Source organism: Mytilus trossulus, chromosome 3 (assembly GCF_036588685.1).
Source record: "Mytilus trossulus isolate FHL-02 chromosome 3, PNRI_Mtr1.1.1.hap1, whole genome shotgun sequence".
NCBI classification, from domain to species: Eukaryota; Metazoa; Mollusca; class Bivalvia; order Mytilida; family Mytilidae; genus Mytilus; species Mytilus trossulus.
This window is the reverse complement of record NC_086375.1, coordinates 55,805,188-55,824,932: the sequence shown is the minus strand read 5'-3', so window position 1 is coordinate 55,824,932 and position 19,745 is coordinate 55,805,188. Positions and strand designations below refer to the sequence as shown.

At 31.8% G+C, this 19,745-nt stretch overlaps 1 protein-coding gene across 1 annotated transcript in view; it reads right to left on the bottom strand.

Moving 5' to 3' along the window:
* LOC134709568 (uncharacterized) overlaps positions 1-19,745 on the bottom strand; it is a 29,194-nt gene that overhangs the window by 870 nt on the left and 8,579 nt on the right. Inside the window, exons 3-5 of the mRNA XM_063569734.1 lie at positions 13,776-14,625; positions 6,981-7,021; positions 5,079-5,225 (exon numbers count right to left, since the gene is read on the bottom strand). Of these exons, the coding sequence (XP_063425804.1) occupies positions 5,079-5,225; positions 6,981-7,021; positions 13,776-14,610 (1,023 nt within the window). The 5' untranslated portion in view covers positions 14,611-14,625. The remainder of the gene's footprint in view (positions 1-5,078; positions 5,226-6,980; positions 7,022-13,775; positions 14,626-19,745) is intronic.

The following is a 19,745-nucleotide window of genomic DNA, read 5'->3' as shown; positions in this document are numbered from 1 at the left end:
ATTAATGTTTTGTATTGTTTCTGAAAATATGTGGCAAAAATATGACGCACAAGAAATAATTTAATGGTGTAATATGTGTCAGTTCTCTTTTTTGTGTGTATTTTTAGCAATTTAACATATTTGAAAAGACAAGAAAACATATAAACTGAAGTAACCAGTAACCTTTTGGGGTTCGTGTTGTTTATTCTTTAGTTTTCTATGTTGTGTCATGTGTACTATTGTTTTTCTGTTTGTCTTTTTCATTTTTAGCCATGGCGTTGTCAGTTTATTTTAGATTTACGAGTTTGACTGTCCCTTTGGTATCTTTCGTCCCTCTTTAAAAATAAGATATTGTTACAACAATTATATTGGTTTCGATAGACAAACCTTTAAACAAATAACACTACATGCGTCACTTAAAAAACAAAAGCATCCAACCCTTTCAAATACCCGAGTTGATAACCCACTTTTCTGAGATTTCATGTTACTCAATCTGTAATTTTGAGTTTAATATTTTACATAGTTTGCATATTTTGAATATTTTTACTAATACATTATGATTTATGAAAATATAAAATTATGTGTATTTCGTTTTTCTTTTCTTTTCTGTTGTTCATATATAATCATAAGAGAGATAACTCTATTTTAACATAGAAACAAATATAAGTTATTATAATGGAAATACATTTTTTACAATAGAAAATGCTTGTTCCATTGATTGATTGATTGATTGTTGGTTGCTTAACGTCCAGTGGCAAATATTTCATGCATATTCAGGACGAGAACAAGTTCACAATAAATACAATAGGTAGATTGATACAATAGAGGCCATCTCGGATGATGGTCGGATAAATTTGGATTGCCACTGAAAAAGGAGGGTATATTGGATAGGGACAGCAATTTTGCCTTGCAACAGGTCACCTACGGACCCCTCAAAGAGTTGTTGCAAGGGTTCTTAACGTGCAAAGAGTGTGGCACTCTCTTTACACGAGGCATCGGATTTAACGTCCCCCTTCTGACCGGACGTGACTGCGAAATTGATACATCCCGCACAGCCAAACAGACGCCCCACTTCGGCAAGCGTTTTACTGCCGGTCGGGAGAAGACCAAGTGACCGTATTTCTATACCCCAGTCACCCTTGGGGTGTGCTTGTACCAAGTTAGAAATATAACAGTTGTTTTCGATTCGTTTGATGATTTGGAGCTTTGATGTTGCCACTTAATAAGGGATCTTGTGTTTGAATTTTTCAAGGAGTTCGGTATGTTTGTTATTTTACTTCATGTTATGTGTATAAGAACGTCATTAAACCATAAAACTGTTGGGGAAAATATCACTCTAAGAAAACATTTCATCCAACAAATAATGTTTACTCTTTTCCTGACAAACAAATAATAAGTCTAACAGCTCTAAAGATTTTGATATAAACGTGAAACATTTTCGTCTATTGACATACCAAGTGTACTAAATGTAAACCAAACGGTTATACTTGTCACAATTCATAACTATTTGTGAACAAAACCATAACAAAATGGCGAAAAATAAAATTAGACTTTGAAGTTTTAGTGTCTAATAGATGAAATTCATAAATATATTTTGAAACTTTTTTTACCTGATTTTCTGAATAACATTTTACACTATTTACAATCAAAAATTTAGAAAAGTGTGTGTTTTCACCTATTTTACTATGTTTCTTTTTAAACTTTATTCATACCAAGTATTTTTTTTATTCCAAACAAAGATAAATCCTGAATGTTTAGCCCAATGTTCAATTGCATAATTAAACAATATTCGTACAGTGTTGACAAACATAAAATCTACTGATATAAAAGCTCGGCAAGTCAGTGTTTTTTCTCCGTTTCTAAAGCTCGACAAGCAATTAAATTATTATTTCAATACTTTTTCTTACATCAAACGAATATTGAATATTATAGATTCTATTGGTTCTGAAATACACCGGAACAAAGGATTTGGACACATCTGGGTGTAATCTGAACTCAATCGCCAAAAAAACAGAACTATAATTTCACCAGATCATGCCCGTCCCACAGGACACCGTCCAGAAAAATACAACATTTTTTCGATTTTGATTTGATAGAGCAGAATCTTTCACGACACAGTCACAATTGTAATCTGATATTGTTTAACACCTCACACCTTATTTTATTGATTTTGTGTTTACAAAGTGTCATCGATCAAGTTTATTTGTTCAGCGTATGTTAACTTGTGTTAATATGTCTTTTGATTGAGTTAATACATTTCAATTGATATTTTAGATATTAGATACTTTTCTTATCATTATAAATATCAGAATCACGTTTCATATGACTTTAAACTAATATACATACAAGTGTCTACAAATCAATAAAACGGAAAATCGAATACAATACTGTAATAAAAACAATCGATAACGAGTGAGTAAATATAAATGGCATTACTAAAGAACCCATCTATGTTTCCATCAATACCATTATTCATATGTTAGACCCTCTTCAATTCTTCATATAACATTATTTTTCCATATTTGTTTCTGGACATATCTGTTTTATTAGATACACATTTAATACGATAAAGTATTTGTTTAGGTACGGCTTTCTAGTTTTAAAGATAATTCATTATTATCATTTCCGAAAATAAACTTGGAATTTACAGACAAATGACGTGGAAACCTTTTTTAATTGAATAAAGCACTATTCAAATGGATTTTCAGTTCACAAACAAAATTATCTGCTACATTTTGAAGTGTTTTAAAACCAAGTTTCTAGAGAATAATGATTATTACTTTTAATGAGAAGTCACTTTCTGCATGAATGTGTTAAGGAACAGAATAATGAACTCAATACATTAGTTTCGTGACAAGACATTCCTTGTCTCTATTCACTAGCGTTGCCGTGTTTCAAAATTTAATACTGCTCCCTTAACATACAAAAGAGCTATAAAAATTCATGTTAAGACCATTATTCAAGTAATGGTTAGTCAATGTATGAACTATAAAAATGAGAGGAGATAAGTAATCATTATCAATGGACCCGTGGTAATTTTCAAATATAAGTGAAAAATATTTTTTTTTGTAGACGAAAAGCGAGTCTGGCGCAAATTTAAAATTCTGGAATCTATGATGAATTTATTTCAGTTATCTGGTCGATGCCACTGATTATAGAGTTTTTATTCTCAGAGGGTATCGCCAGCCAAGAAGTCAGCACCTCTGTGTTGACATGATTTATCATTGATATGGTCATAAGTATAAATAAACTGTTTACAAAACTGTTTTTTTTTTAAATACTATGGCTTTTCTACCTAAAGAACATATTACCTTAGTTTTATTTGACAAAACTTTTAGGAATTTTTGTTCCTTAACGCTCTTAAACTTCGTACTTTATTTGGCGTTTTTAACATTTTTGATTCGAGAGTCACTGTTGTAGATGAACGCGCATCTGGTGCAAAATAAAATTTCAATACTGATATCTATAATGAGTTTACATTTTGGAATCAAATTTTATTCATGGCCAAATATAATGAAATAAATAAAAACGCACAATGTGTTAACCCTCAGTCACACCTTATCGGATTGGACAAACGGTCCGTTGACAAAATTGATATCCGATTGAAGTCCGTTGATGTACTGACCAAATAAAACGGACGCGTAATGAATGCATAACGGACACACACCGGATATGCAACGTACGAGAAACGGAAACGTACCGGACAGAACGGGTGTCGAACTTACATCTAACGGACGAATACCACAAAAAACGGACACATAACGGAAGCGTACCGGATAATTCGGATCAACAAGATATACGAAAAAATGAAGGCGACAATAATAATACATGTAAATCGCATAAATATTGAAAATGTTTCTGTGTAACTGGTTTTGGTTTGTTCTTCAAAATGCCGACAAAGGGCAGTGTCTGGCCTGAATAAGAGCTGCTTGATAGTGAAGACGTGTCCTTACTATAAGACCGATAATGAATAATAAGATTTCATGAACCTTAAAATATCTGACATAACAATAATTGGCTAACCTGACGCGAAATTTTCAATTGGCATTTATCAGTTTCAGATCCGTTTTTCATCCGTTTTGTCTGTTATTTGTCCGGTCGAAGTCCGTTTCACATTCGTTCAACATCCGTTTTATCCTTTTAACGTCCGATAGAAGTCCGTTGGTGAATTTGTTTACTAGAACCTCCAATGGATGTATAACGGACAAGTAACGGATATAAAACGGAAACGAAACGGACAGTATCGTACAAAAAGGACGCATACCAGACGTTCAACGGACGCTTCATCTGTTGAACATCCGTTCAAAGTTTTAAACATGCTCAAAATTTTCCACCTGACAGAATGGACGTCGACGGTTAAAAATACGCTAAACGGACATGAAATGGATAAGAACGGACGTATAACGGACATGAACGGAATGAAAAAAAGGTTATCCGTTAGGCATCCGTTCGAGATATCCGTTCAGGTGTAACCGAGGCTCCTTTTTTTACATAAATAAGGCCGTAAGTTTTCTCGTTTGATTTATTTTACATTGTCTTATCGGGGCCTTTTATAGCTGACTATGCGGTATGGGCTTTGCTCATTGTTGAAGGCCGTACTGTGACCTATAGTTGTTAATGTCTGTGTCATTTTGGTCTTTTGTGGATAGTTGTCTCATTGGCAATCATACCAAAACAATAAACAGTAAACAGTATGTTTAATAACATAAATGATTATAAAAAATATTGAGAAGATATGGATGGTATGGCTGGTTTTCACTCGTTTAAACTCGGTCGATTCAGATCTTCTACCTAAGGAGGAGGAAAGTAGATTCATCCAAGGTTAACCAATTGGTTTGACAATGAGACAACTATTTACTAAACCAAATGATGTAGATATAGCAAATTACGGGTCTTTATACAACTTTGCAAAACCCATACCGCAGACTATTATGACGAAATATTAAATAAATCACAATAACCCCAAGCTTCATTCATTTAGAAAAAAATGCAAACAGAATTCACAGCAACCAATGACCACCACTAAATTACATTTCTCTATTTTTGTATAGACACATATCGAATAAGTTTGTACTAACATTATGATTTTTACAATATACCTGTTCGATCATAGTCGATCGTATATCTCTGATTTTGTCTTCATATTTCTGACAATATCTAGCAGTATAGGTCATTCCGATGATACATGCTGCTCCTACAATTCCTATTACTATCGGTATCAGAACACTAATAAGATACTTTTTATCCTGTAAAAAACAATATCATGTTAAAATGTATTAACAATTCAAAAAGGCAAACCAAAAGTTACAATATCTCAGAAACAACAATACATGTCAATAACTCAATTCAAAGCATTATATTACAAACTCCAAGGTATGATTCTGTTGTGAATTGTATTTGAGTGAATTCACCTTACTATAAGACGTGTCAAGGTACTTTTCTATCCCAAATTCATGTATTTGGTTTTGATGTTATATTTGTTATTCTCATCGGATTTTTGTCTTATGCTTAGTCCGTTTCTGTGTGTTACATTTTAATGTTGTGTCGTTGTTCTCCTCTTATATTTAATGCGTTTTCCTCAGTTTTAGTTTGTTACCTCAATTTAGTTTTTTGTTCAAAGATTTACGATATTTGAACAGCGGTATACTACTGTTGCCTTTATTTAGAAAGAAACAAAATAAACTGTTCATATGATGAAATAATACAACATGTTAATGTCTTTACATATAATGTCAAGTGCAGCCAACGTGACAGTCCCTTTTTTCCTTGATAAATTTGATCAAAAGTAAAATCTTATTTGTATCTTCACAAGATTTGACATTATATACGTGTATAAAAATTGACTGTCCAATGTAAAGAATGTCCTTTGTTATTGTCTTAGAAGAAATGATCAAATTGTGCAGTATTTGAAGAAGATAGTGATACTGGCAGTTCTTTCATTGTTTTTTGTTTAAAATATTCAAGACTTTTGTACATTGGACGATAAAGGACTTCACATCTGGTTTTTCGGTCCTCAAAGCTCTTCAACTTTGTACTTGTTTGGCATTATAACTATTTTGATCTGAGCGTCACAGATGAGTTTTATGTAGGCAAAACGCGTGTCTAGCGTATTAAATAATAATCCTGGTACCTTTGATAACTATTGTGATGAAGACTGTGTACTGCCCTCTTCAATTGGTTTGTGTATTTGTGACGTTTGGTTGCTATCTAATGGACATACACTAGTATCAAAGATATAGAATATTTCAAACCATTTACCAAGCATCTAGGTTCATCCCTTTTGCTTTTTTATGGTTGATAATTTTCGTTTATGTAATTTTTTTATTGTTTTTTAAGTTTTCTGGCTACTGATATTTCTTATATTCTTATAATCTCTAATTTAAAAGATATCTTAAGCAGGTTATTTTAGCAACAAATCTTGTATTCATAGAATTCGGCATGATATATGAACAGATATTATACCACTGGGTATGTGCAATGTCGTTAGGCGGCCAGTCCCTTATCAAATATCCGCTCATCGTGTTTGAACATTGTCATTACACAAATGATGCGATTATATTTATCAATTTCAGTTTATAGATTATTTTTGTTTATCTGTATAGACACCTTTTTGTTTCAATACTTTGGTTTTCTTATGTATTTGCACTAGAAATCCTTTGTTTCCAGGTATTATTCTCTCTTGAGTTTGTATCATACATTTTAAGATAATCTAAAACAGAACGTCAAACTGTGATATTGTGATCAATTTGGATAGACATTAATTACCTTTTTAGCGTATTAAATTATAAGCCTGGTACCTTTAATATTCAAATTACTTAGGATTTTCTAACCCAGACATAGATAACCTTAGCCATATTCGGCACAATTGTTTTGAATTTTGGGTCATCAATGCTCTTCCATCTAGTACTTACTTATGTAGACAAAACTTGCGTCTGGCATATTGAATGATAACTACCTTATTTGGAACATAATCAACCTTTGATTGTCATACAGACACTCACCTTCCATATCAGACTTCCAAATGGTCCATCCTCTATGGGTACTGAAATGACATATAAATATCAGTATTACTGCGTTGTGCGCTGTTTTTCTTTTTGTCTTTTTTTTCAAATTTGAAAATATCATTGTCTGCAAAATTACTTCTTTCTTCCTTAAAAGCATCCTATATAATATGGAAAATCATATCGAAAAGTTCTGTATAAAAGCTACATACTGTGATAATTTTAAAATCAGCGACTCCAGCATAGTATGTGATCTCATTAGAAACAACACACGGAAACATCAGCCAGTGACATGCTAAGCATGTAATTTATGACATAATGGTTCATCTTCCAAAATCAATTAAGGGAAAACCAAGATCACTTTTAAAAATTATAAGGAAAAAGTAACTCAAAGAAACGAAATATGTATTCAAGCTGTGTTGAAGTCATCATGCAATGTCTTATATTCCCTTTATTCATTAGTATCACTCGTACAAAAGATAGTACGTTACAATTTATCAAATTGAATTAAAAACTGATAACAAAATGGTTTTTCTATGGATTGTATCATTGTCTTTATATCAATTTCCGCCCTGTTGAGAACAAATTACTTAGAGTCGTGATGGAATTATACTGTCAGTGAAATGAAGCAAACAAATCAATTTCCGACTTACAAGTTATCTTTCCAAACCAGAAGGTGTAATTTTCTTTTGATGTAAAAGTTATCAGTTGAAGAGAGGTTTGTTTTTTAATCTCTAAAACTAATTATTGCGATGCTGAGATGATGAAATACATGCTGAATACGATAACAAAGGCCAAATATGCACATTACAACTACAAAAGTACAATCCTCAATTATAATCATTTGGCTTAAAGATAAGAAGAATTAATGTCATATGGTTTCTCCAGTGGATTGTCTTGATATGCAATAACACTCACATGTTCTATCTTGGCTGACTACGATACCCTGAGGATTATAAGACCCAGAAAGCCATCAACCGAAGAGTAAACAACTTCGTCATTGTAAACCTTGCTGTATTTCGCTTAAACTATGTCGACACAAATTTATGGTGGACATAAGTGTACACATGAACCACTCAAATACAGATTGCTACCAAAAAATAGATGTTGTTGTTATGTTGTTCAATAGTGACTTTATACGGAAAAAAAATGTTTCAATTTTTTTTTTAAAGTAGTTTATAGATGAATATTTTCAATATCACATTTTTACATACATACTTTCGAAATATATAATGCAATTTTGAAAACGAGTTTAAAAGATCAGGCATCGTTTAATCGCGTTCACTGACATAAATAACACAAAAACTTATCAAATAACTATCTAAATATAAAATAAGATATACAAATATAAAATACAGAATAACATTTAGTTCCTATAATATCTTTATACAAGAAAAAATAAGCACAGATACAATTATAAATTATTCGTTTTTGATGCGTTTTGTTTTTTTATTTTGCCATGTGATTATGGACTTTCCAAATTGATTTTCCTCTGAGTTCAGTATTTTTGTGATTTTACTTTTTATTCTGCATTTAAGATTGCTCAAAGTTAATTACAGGAAGAAGACTAATTACGATGCCTAACATGTCGATTGTGAAATCAAAATGTCCTACACTCAAAATCGGCGACTATATTCGGCAGTACATTTTATACATTAATTAGAAGGGCAGTATTCGAATTAACTTGCTTTTGCAATGCACAAAGTATACAAGGAGATAATTTTTGCTTCATGTAAAAACAAAGAGTGTCACGAGACAGCTATCCAGAAAAGACAAACAACTAGGATGTTAACAACTACAGTTCAACGTACAGTCGTCAAATATAGACAAACCCAATGCTATAGTTAGCTTTAAAAGACCGGAATCACTTAAGGTAGCACAATACAAAGATTTTATAACTCCAACTGCCAAGTTTTAAAATGCTGTAACTTTCTTAATAGTGCTTGAAAATTTATAAAAGTGGTAGTTTTGGATAGCTAACAGATTACTCTTTCAAATTAATGCAACAATTATGTAACCAATTACAATGTTAACTGTGTCTAAATTATTTTTCGCCAAATTTCCACTTTCAAATGAAATTAGCTTCTGCATAGTTATCCCTAGAGGATTGATTTTATTAAATGTTGTTCCTTTGGCCATTATCTACAAAAGGGTGTCTCAGATTTCAGATAGAATGTATAGAACAAATTTTACACTAATTAAACATTGTCTTCTTTTATGTGGTTATGATGTCTACACTAATTAGAGATTTATGAGAGAATGGAACACAATAGAGAAAATCTGAGACACCCTTTTGAAGCCCATGATGTGTTGATTAAGATTTCGTTAAATTTTTTTGTATAGTTAAAGAGATGATAGAGCTAAATTCATTCGAGTGAACTTACCCTGATTTTGCCACTAATTACATAATAATTGATTACATAATGATTGCATAATAAAAATATTGCATTCATTTAAAAGGTTATTCTTTTATCTACCTATATATACCTCTTTTATTATTTTCTATGCATTCATAAGAAAGTTACAACATTTCAAAGGTTAGTGATTGGAAGTAAATAAATCTTTGTATTGTGCTACCTTAATGGGAAACAATCGAATAGAAATAACTTATGGTCTAATTAATGCAAATCGCATTATACGAAAACTTATTATAACAAATGGCAACCCCCTGGGCTATATATTCCTGCTTTTTTGGACATGAACACAAAGTGATTGTGGTAAACATAAACATTTTTTTGAGTCATCGGTACCCTTCTTATCTTGGATAATAATGTCACAGTATAGCATAATAATAGTCAAAGGTACCAGGATTATATACGCCAGATGCGCGTTTCGTCTACATAAGACTCATTAGTGACGCTCATATCAAAATATTTAGAAAGCCAAACAAGTACAAAGTTGAAGAGCAATGAGGATCCAAAATTTTCAAAAATAAAATATGTAAATATTTAGTTTGAATTGACTCAACTTGACTGCATGCTTATTTAATGGATATAATTACATGGGACATTATTCATGTTAATCTATGAATAAAAATGAGGATAGCTATCACGTTTATAATGATACAGTTTATTCAACCAGTGTTGTTAATCGGATGAGTATTCCTAAAAATTTGAAAGACTTACTCCGTAATCCCCAATCACAAAATTTACAATTTGTATTTATATCAGAAACTTTGTTTTTATGAAGCTTAATACTACTTTTTCCTACCTCATATGGAATATCGACTACTTTGTCTCATTAAACAAAACTTTTACTACAAAACAATTGGGAATGTCGCCATAAATTCCTTATTATTGGTCGTGATAATCAAAATTTCCTTGTGAAAAAGTACACCGAATACCACAACAAATAAACCAAAGGTATCATTTAATTGCTGGAAGTTTTAATGGACATCACATTTGTTGAGTTGGTAGATGGATATTTCAGACGATATTATGTCTTTTCAATATCCTCAATTTTTTTCTTTTAAAGTAGTCACGAATTTAATCAACGAGTTCAAAGGACCATGTTGAAGTTAAGATTAATAACACGATTGTTTTCTTTAGAGACTGACATTTTAATCTAAAAGAGGAATTCCTATATGAAGTTCTGTCATGGTCGTATGACTGCTTTTTTGAATAAGATTGTTTAAATTCAAGGAAAACTTGATTTCATAATTCTAAATCACAAACTTATCTGAACAAAAGCATAAACTTTCTTTAAAAATCGATGACAAAATACTAGTATTTATATATCAATGACAAGAATGGTTGGATTCAAACAAGGTACCCTTTTGCAATAAATGTATATGATGAAGATGTTTTATTATTAAAATTATGTTCTCTACATTCAAATTGCTATCCAGGTATCTTAAAAAGCTTACTCACTAGATTGAAATTAATATTCATCACTTTTTATAAAAGAATCTTTATCATATTCTGAAATGTTTGTAAAAAAATTATCATGGGATTGAAACTGTACCGTATGTCTTTTACTTTTTTCTCACGTAACGATTTTTAAGTTAAACCAGTTCAAATTATTTTTTTTCACTTTGTTCTCAAGTTGTGGTGTGTTCGCCAGGTAAGTGGAGGGTTCAACGCATAAATGTTTAACCAAGCGACATTTTGTATGAGACTGTCCCAAGTAATGAGCATGTAATTCAATTGTTGTCGTTGGTTCATGTCAATCATATGTTATTTACGTATTTATTTTTTGTTAAAAATAAGGCCGTCAGTTTTTGTCGTTCGAATTGTTCTACATTTTTCATGGTGGTGCCTTTTACAGCCGACTTTACGGTATGTATTTTTTTTCTTAATGTAAAAGGCCGTAATGTTGCCTATAATTGCTTGCATTTACTTCTTTTGAACTCTGATGGATACTTACTTATTAGCAATCATATCATACCTCCTTAATGATTTAAGGAGAACCTTCCTTAAAATAACTTAAGTTTTTTCATTAAATTTAATTCAATTTAGATGGAAATCAAAGGTTGTCATGTATAACTTCAATAATTTTATCATAATTGTATTCCACTGCAATATATCAGGCTAAATAACGTTTGAAAAGTGTGGATTCACATAGAATTGTTGAAAAAAAAATTGAATTTAATATTAAGACGCGCTATTCTGCCAAAAAGGTAAAACTTGACCTCCTTTTCAACATAATCACAAAGTAGTTATAGTAATCTCAGTACTGCCACACTGAAAAAATATTCAAAGCTTTTACAATCAGGTTAGAGTAGCTAAACGAAATATGGAGATTACCGGAATTAGAATAGTGGATGTTGCGTGGTAGTTTTCAGACAAATACCAATTTTCAAATAAGCTATTTGTCAATCTGGGATAACTAGGAAGTAGGCATAACCGATATTTATTGGTAAACAAGATCAAAAGTGAAAACGGATGTTTGGCATATCCTTCAACTCCGATAGAAATGAATAAACAAATGCAATTACGTTCACCATTGTACAATTCCCTATAGATAGGTCTTTTTAATTTGATTAGAAACATTTCGATTCTTTATTGTACTTATTTGTAAGTACCAAACAGCGATTTATGTCTTGTTGTTCCATTACAAAAGATACAATATGACACGAGTTGTCTTAATATAAAAATACTAGCAATGAATCGAGTGTTAACTTAATAGATTTTGCCACAGATAAATCAACTCAAATAAAGGAAGTTTTGACCATTTAATATGCATTGAATATCATATCGTCTTTGGTAATATTGTGCAGACACGCAAAATGAATATCCTGTAGACAGATGAAAATAACTGATTTATTATCGAGAGATAAATCGTTGAATTAGCTAGTCTAACATTACTTGTTGTAGTAATAACTCGTGAAATGTGAAGATGGAATAACAAAAAAAATATGTCGGAGGTTTCGTTCCCTCAAGAACCAAAAATGTGGTCTTGATTTAGCGTAAAGATATATTGAAATAAAAAGAAATCTTTTTTCTGATTGTTCTATATAGTGTAAAAAAAAGTATAATCTCAAAAATACTGAACTCAGAGGAAAATCAAATCGGAAAGTCCGTAAACACATGGCAATATCAAACACATCAAAAACGTTTGGCTAACAACTGTCATATTCCTGACTTGGTACAGGCATTTTCAAATGTAGAAAATGGTGGATAAAACCTGGTTTTATAGCGCTTAACCTCTCACTTTGTACGCAGTCTCATCAAATTCCGTTATATTTACAATGATGCGTGAACTAAACAGATATAATAGTCAAAATATGGGTAAACCAGTCATCATCGTGTTACATTTTTAAAAGAAACAATTTCAAGTGTCTGACGTCAGAAAATTTATACGTCACATATTTTTGTCGTTCAATGTTTATACAAACAATTTTAAAATTTTACAAGGGTTATGTTAGCATACAGTGTTCGGGGAAGTCTCAGCCAACAATAGTTAACAAACCAGTGCTGCTGGTCATTAAATGTTAAATGTATACAGTTAGAGATAAGATACGGTGTTTTATGTTCCTAATATGTTTGATGGGGACATATACATGTCCTCACCAAACCTGAAACATTCTTAACACAACAAAAATATAGATTAATAGAGGTTTTCAAACAGTATCATTGCATGATCAATACTCAAACCGAGTATGTCTTATTCCCAGTTGTGACATTTTAACAACATGTGAATATGCAAATCAACGCACCTGTTAATGATCTTTGAGGAAAACCCTCGTTTGATTGTTACCTTTGTCAGATTTTAACATCAGTAGACTACAGTCGCCCTATTTTACATTTAATATGAGTATTATTTTGTCATTTACAGTCATTAACAGAAGCAACAGTTTTTAAATCTTGAGAATAATGTAGGTTTCCTTACTGCAACCAAACGAAACACGAAGGCGTTTCAACAACGGGTATCAACGGATTTGGCAAACAACTGGACAGAAATAACCTTGTCCAAGACAGGAGAAAATAAATCTTTTGCCAAGACAATGCCTGAAGAATCAAAAGGGAAGAAAAAAAATATCCTTATTCTTTGTCCTGAAAACAGGGGAAAACACATTCATTACAAAAAAATATCCCCCATCCCCCGAGAACATGGTCGTCCCTTTAATGAATTGGACTTTGGGTGTTTTATTTATAAGAAACAAGCGTTTGGTAAAAGTATAACCCTAGTATATTGCATATTTTAAAAAAAATCATATTTTCAGCCTTAAAGTTGGTTTGAATACAAATGAATTATCAAATCATTTCAAGGGATTAAGCATAGATAATTTCTAAACATATTAGATAAGATTGATTCTAAATGAATCAGTATCAAGATTGCAATACATTTACCAACCTAAGCTTAAGTGGTGCATTGGATGGCGATGCTGTACTCGGATTGGAGATTGATGCACAGAGTACTTCATTGTAGCTGTTGAGTGTCTTTCTTCGTGAATAGTAGTTCCCATCTGACTAAGATTAAGCGTCGTACTTTCTTTGTTTAATGTAATTACTTTCGTTACATTTAAATAATGTTCTTCAGATAATGTTGTAAATTCAGATGGGTTTTGCTTCTGTTCAGTGCGTTCTGTATAAGTCCGAACAGAAGTAAAATTTGATTTAAGAAAATTCTTTATTGTAGTCATCATATCTGTTTGATTGACTATAAAATGTTCGTTAGACCGATTACTTTGTATATCTGTTCCTAGAGGAACTGTATAATTCATTTGATTATTTCTCTCCGTCTGGATCGTCGTTTCGGTTCTTGATTCAGAATCAGATAATGACAAAGATGTCATGGTGTGTACTGGGGTTTCTGTATTAGTTCTTCCTGCATTATTAGTTGATTTATTTTTATCACTAAACATATCAAATTTGTCTAAATCATTCAATGGTTCTTTCACGTAATCGGTTTTTCTTTCTGTATCTGAGTCATCAGTTTTGAATATATTTTCTGTTGTATTTGAGGCGTAAAAACTTTCTCCATTTGACACGTTTCGATCAGATACAGTAGACAAATTTCCTACATGTGACAACACTCCTCGTTCAGTTCTATTTGTATCTGTAATATTCAACAGCTGATATAAGTAAACGTCAGTGTCGTTCAATAACGAAACATTAGACACGAAAAGAGTCAGGCATATGAACAAACTAAAATCAATTATCCTTGACATGATAACTTTCACTTCCATTTCAGATCCATTGCTCTAAAAAAATAAAACAAACTCAGTAAGTATATGTTGTTTTCTGAAACAAGATGAAATGTAAAGTACACGGTCATAAACAGATAACAACGATATTAAATTTATTATAAATATGAATATTATGTATACGAGATTAAACCCGAAGAAAAATCAGACTTAACCCAGCTTTAATACTGTTTTGAGTATTTCCAACTAACGTTTTTTTGTTCCGACAACATAAATATATAATTTAAATAGTGCAATTTAAGAATGACACTGTAATGTACGGTAGTTTATTCTCTACTGTATAGTAAAGAAAACTGCTTAGATGTAGACCGCAAAGAATACACTATTTAAAACGATAATGTGAAATTCTATTAAATATTTATTTTGACGTGTATGACTGTGTGTGACTTGTGCATGCAAATTTAGTTTTCATTGATGCAAATATTCTATCAATATAAAATCGCAGTGTCAATACTTAAAAATAATACTGGATATTTATAAAAAAAAAAGATCCATATGAAAGTGAACCAGCTTATTTCAAATTGGATCCATTATAAGAATCCGCTCAATGTGGACATACATTCAGGGTCTTGTGCACTTAACTACCATGGATTCATTTATTTGTAGAATTATCCTTAAGAACTAATTTAATTGTACATTGGTCTTTATATCACGCTCGTCTGTAGTATGCTAGTCTTGGCACTCACACCACATCTTCCTATATCTAGTCTTAATCACGCACGCTACGAGTGGAAGATTATTGTTTTTATACCCAGTCATCCCCAAAAGAAAAAGGAATACACTTCAATCGCAATTCTGTCCATGACATTTTAGGAGAAAACTGAAAGTCTGGCCTCAGATTACTTTAATAGTATGCCAGAAAAGGGTGACATGTCTTCAGGGGGCATGATAAATTTGTGAGATAGGAATATAAGGAAACAAATTGAAACCAAAGCTAAACTAAGTTTGAAATTAAATTAATAAATGCATGTGTGATGGATCGTAACAGTTGTTTAAATTTACAGAAAGACAACAACACTATAAATTTGACCCGTCCGCAGCTCTGTCCTCGATTTACATTCATCAGGAATGATCAAAGACAAATATATAAAAGCCAAGTATGTATACGCTCCAAACACGTGTAGAGCTTAACTACCGATAGGGACCCAAACAAATAATAGCCAAAACTATAAATTATAATCTGCATTATTTGCCTTGTTATTATACTTATAATAATAAGAGAAAATATTAGAACAATTAAGGCAATGAGGTCATTAATCTTCTGTTATTGTATTAACTGCTTATTGCAGTGTTTGACTGAATTCTCTGAATTCAACTATTGTTATTTATTCTGATAAGCCAAGAATTCAACTATTAAACATGTAGGCGGTAGTTGGATTTTCCTTAGTGTGTTTGCCCTGGTAATAACTTATGATGTAAAATGTATTCTCATTGTAATTGGAAGTTTTGTGATTATTTTTATACTAATCCATTTTACGTGACAAAACAGTTACAGTTAGGTCTGGTTCATATCTTTATATATTTTGTCTATGTCCAGAAATGGACAAAGATGATCGTTTGTGTAAATGAAAGACATGGACTAGGTAATTAAAACATTTGTAATTATTTGCGACAAAAAGAACAATTTCAATTTCCAAAAAGGTTTTCATTTCTATGTAACATCATTCCAGCAGCATTTGTGTGTGGAATGTATATTAATTCGATATTCAGATGCATGCTTTTCTGTCACGATTTTGTTACTGAAAGTCATCTCTTTAAAATATTTATTCACGCCATCGTGATTTGCTTCACTATTTTTGCACATGCATGTCACTGATGTCACAATTATTATCCAAGTTTCTTAGAAACAAATCCAAATGTTTTGTTCTTTGATGACTTTACTGAGTGCGACAACTCATTGAACGATTTATTAAAATTTCCAACACGATGAAAATTTGAAATGAAAAGGCTTTTATACATAAGGAATACATTACCTTATCTGTATTTAATAAAACTTTTAGGAATTTGTGGTCCTCAATGCTCTTTACCTTCGTATTTTAAACTTTTTTTTATTCGATTGTCACTAATGAGTCTTCTGTCGATGAAACACACGTCTGGCGCAAAAAAACAATCTCAATCTTGGTTTCTATGATGAGTTAGTCTCTAGAAGAGCACAATATTTAAACCCTTCCCGATCACTGAGTTTTAAACCCATGATTTTAATAGGGTATACTTTATTTGAAATTTCGTGGTTATTGGTCGCATTGGCAATCAGACCAAATCTCCTTATTTTTATATGTATATACTCGGATGTTTTATAAGACGATTCCTTTAACTGGATAATAACACATCAGACAGCTATTTGACTCGAAATTTAATTTTTTTTTTGAATTACTAAGTCCATGCCTTACATTTACAAATGATTATTCGCAGAGACCCGACAAACAGTTTAAATGTCATGCATACCTTGCTCTCCATTACCCATTTTGAAAGAAGAACACATGGTTTTTCATTGTACGTTTGATAAACTAGTTTCGTAGATTCGATCGATGTTTTATGAGTTTTAATTTGCAATCTACCTTGCAGCTTACATTGTAATGGAAATTATTTCCGGGAATGCATGATTAGTATTTCACATGGTAATACATTTTCGTTGTTTAATTATACTAATGCTTAAATGTGCAGTCTTAATTAAAGAACATGCTTTCTATTAGAATGTTCAATAATTACAATTTGAAAATGTTTCCTTGATTGAACTAGTCCATTTTGTTATATAACTGAAGATTATAAAGGCAATGTACTAACATTTTGAATTCCTGTGAGAATAGGCTTTGTTCAAAAAGAATTTAGAATAAGTTATTATAGGATTAGACGCCTTTTAAAAGGAATTTATCGGTGTATAAGCTCGACCAGTTCACTCACAAACAAATAAAATCAGAAGGACTTTAATGATATATTTGTGAATGACTAGGTCCAGTTTATACACTAATAAATTCCGTTAAAAAGGCGTTTAGTCCTTATATTTTTGTACAATTGGAGATAGGGAATATATTTTTCCACACTTGTTACCTCTATCACACGTAAATTGTATATATATGTCATTGAATAGGTCTGGCGCATGGATATATTTGTTTGTTAACGCAAACATATGTACTATTTTTTTCTATGTGATAAAAAGTAAACTGCTTAAACTCTTATCATCATTCAAACGAATGTTTTGGAGTATTACTTTCTTTAACGATTAACGTGCAGTAAAAATAAATTTGGTACCGTCGGTTATATTATCGCCGTCAACTTGTTTACATTGGTAACGAAAAGAAATTCGGTCAACGTCTTCTATCGAAAAAATAACCAACGTCAAGATCAACTACCGGAAGTTATCTCGACCAATCATATCAATATATTCCCTAATATGCAAATCATATATTTATATTAGAATTTTGCCACACAGGTATACTTTTGTGATATACCTGTGTATTCTCTGAATAATATTGAAATTAAATGTATCATTGTTTATGAAACCGAATTTCTCTTCAGCAATGAATGTGGCCAAAATATGATAAAATAATAAAACTCATTGAAATGTTGAAGAAACAAAAAGAATTTAATCTAAACATCGACATTACAAACAAAGCTATGTATATGTAAGATACTTTACTTCAATTCGGAATATTCTTTTTTATTAAGGCCGTTCAGTCTTGACATAAACCGTATTTATTCGGCAATTATTTTTTTTAAAAAGTAGAGATATTATTAAAAAATGAAAGATACCAAATGGACATTCAAACTCATAAGTCGAAAAAAACTACTGAACGACCTTAATTTTAATATGAATACAGCTTCTTCACCAACAATAACAAAAAAAAGAGAGGCGATTGATGCCAATGGATTGAAACACGAAAATCGAAAATAAACAAACAACGCAATGGCTAAAAAAGACAAAACAACAGTATACAAAACAGGATAAAAAAACCAAATTAACTTTTGAGTTAGTTGCCGGATCGTGATAATGATAAACAATAAACACAGGCTCGTGGAGCATGTGAAACACTCGATGATTAATAGAGCTATGATTTATAAAGACAGGCTCGTGGAGCATGTGAAACACTCGATGATTAATAGAGCTATGATTTATAAACACAGGCTCGTGGAGCATGTGAAACACTCGATGATTAATAGAGCTATGATTTATAAACACAGGCTCGTGGAGCATGTGAAACACTCGATGATTAATAGAGCTATGATTTATAAACACAGGCTCGTGGAGCATGTGAAACACTCGATGATTAATAGAGCTATGATTTATAAACACAGGCTCGTGGAGCATGTGAAACACTCGATGATTAATAGAGCTATGATTTATAAACACAGGCTCGTGCAGCATGTGAAACACTCGATGATTAATAGAGCTATGATTTATAAACACAGGCTCGTGGAGCATGTGAAACACTCGATGATTAATAGAGCTATGATTTATAAACACAGGCTCGTGGAGCATGTGAAACACTCAATGATTAATAGAGCTATGATTTATAAACACAGGCTCGTGGAGCATGTGAAACACTCAATGATTAATAGAGCTATGATTTATAAACACAGGCTCGTGGAGCATGTGAAACACTCGATGATTAATAGAGCTATGATTTATAAACACAGGCTCGTGGAGCATGTGAAACACTCGATGATTAATAGAGCTATGATTTATAAACACAGGCTCGTGGAGCATGTGAAACACTCGATGATTAATAGAGCTTTGATTTATAAACACAGGCTCGTGGAGCATGTGAAACACTCGATGATTTATAGAGCTATGATTTATAAACACAGGCTCGTGGAGCATGTGAAACACTCGATGATTAATAGAGCTTTGATTTATAAACACAGGCTCGTGGAGCATGTGAAACACTCGATGATTAATAGAGCTATGATTTATAAACACAGGCTCGTGGAGTATGTGAAACACTCGATGATTAATAGAGCTATGATTTATAAACACAGGCAGGTGGAGCATGTGAAACACTCGATGATTAATAGAGCTATGATTTATAAACACAAAACAGCATAAAAAAACAAAATTAACTTTTGAGTTAGTTGCCGGATCGTGATAATGATAAACAATAAACACAGGCTCGTGGAGC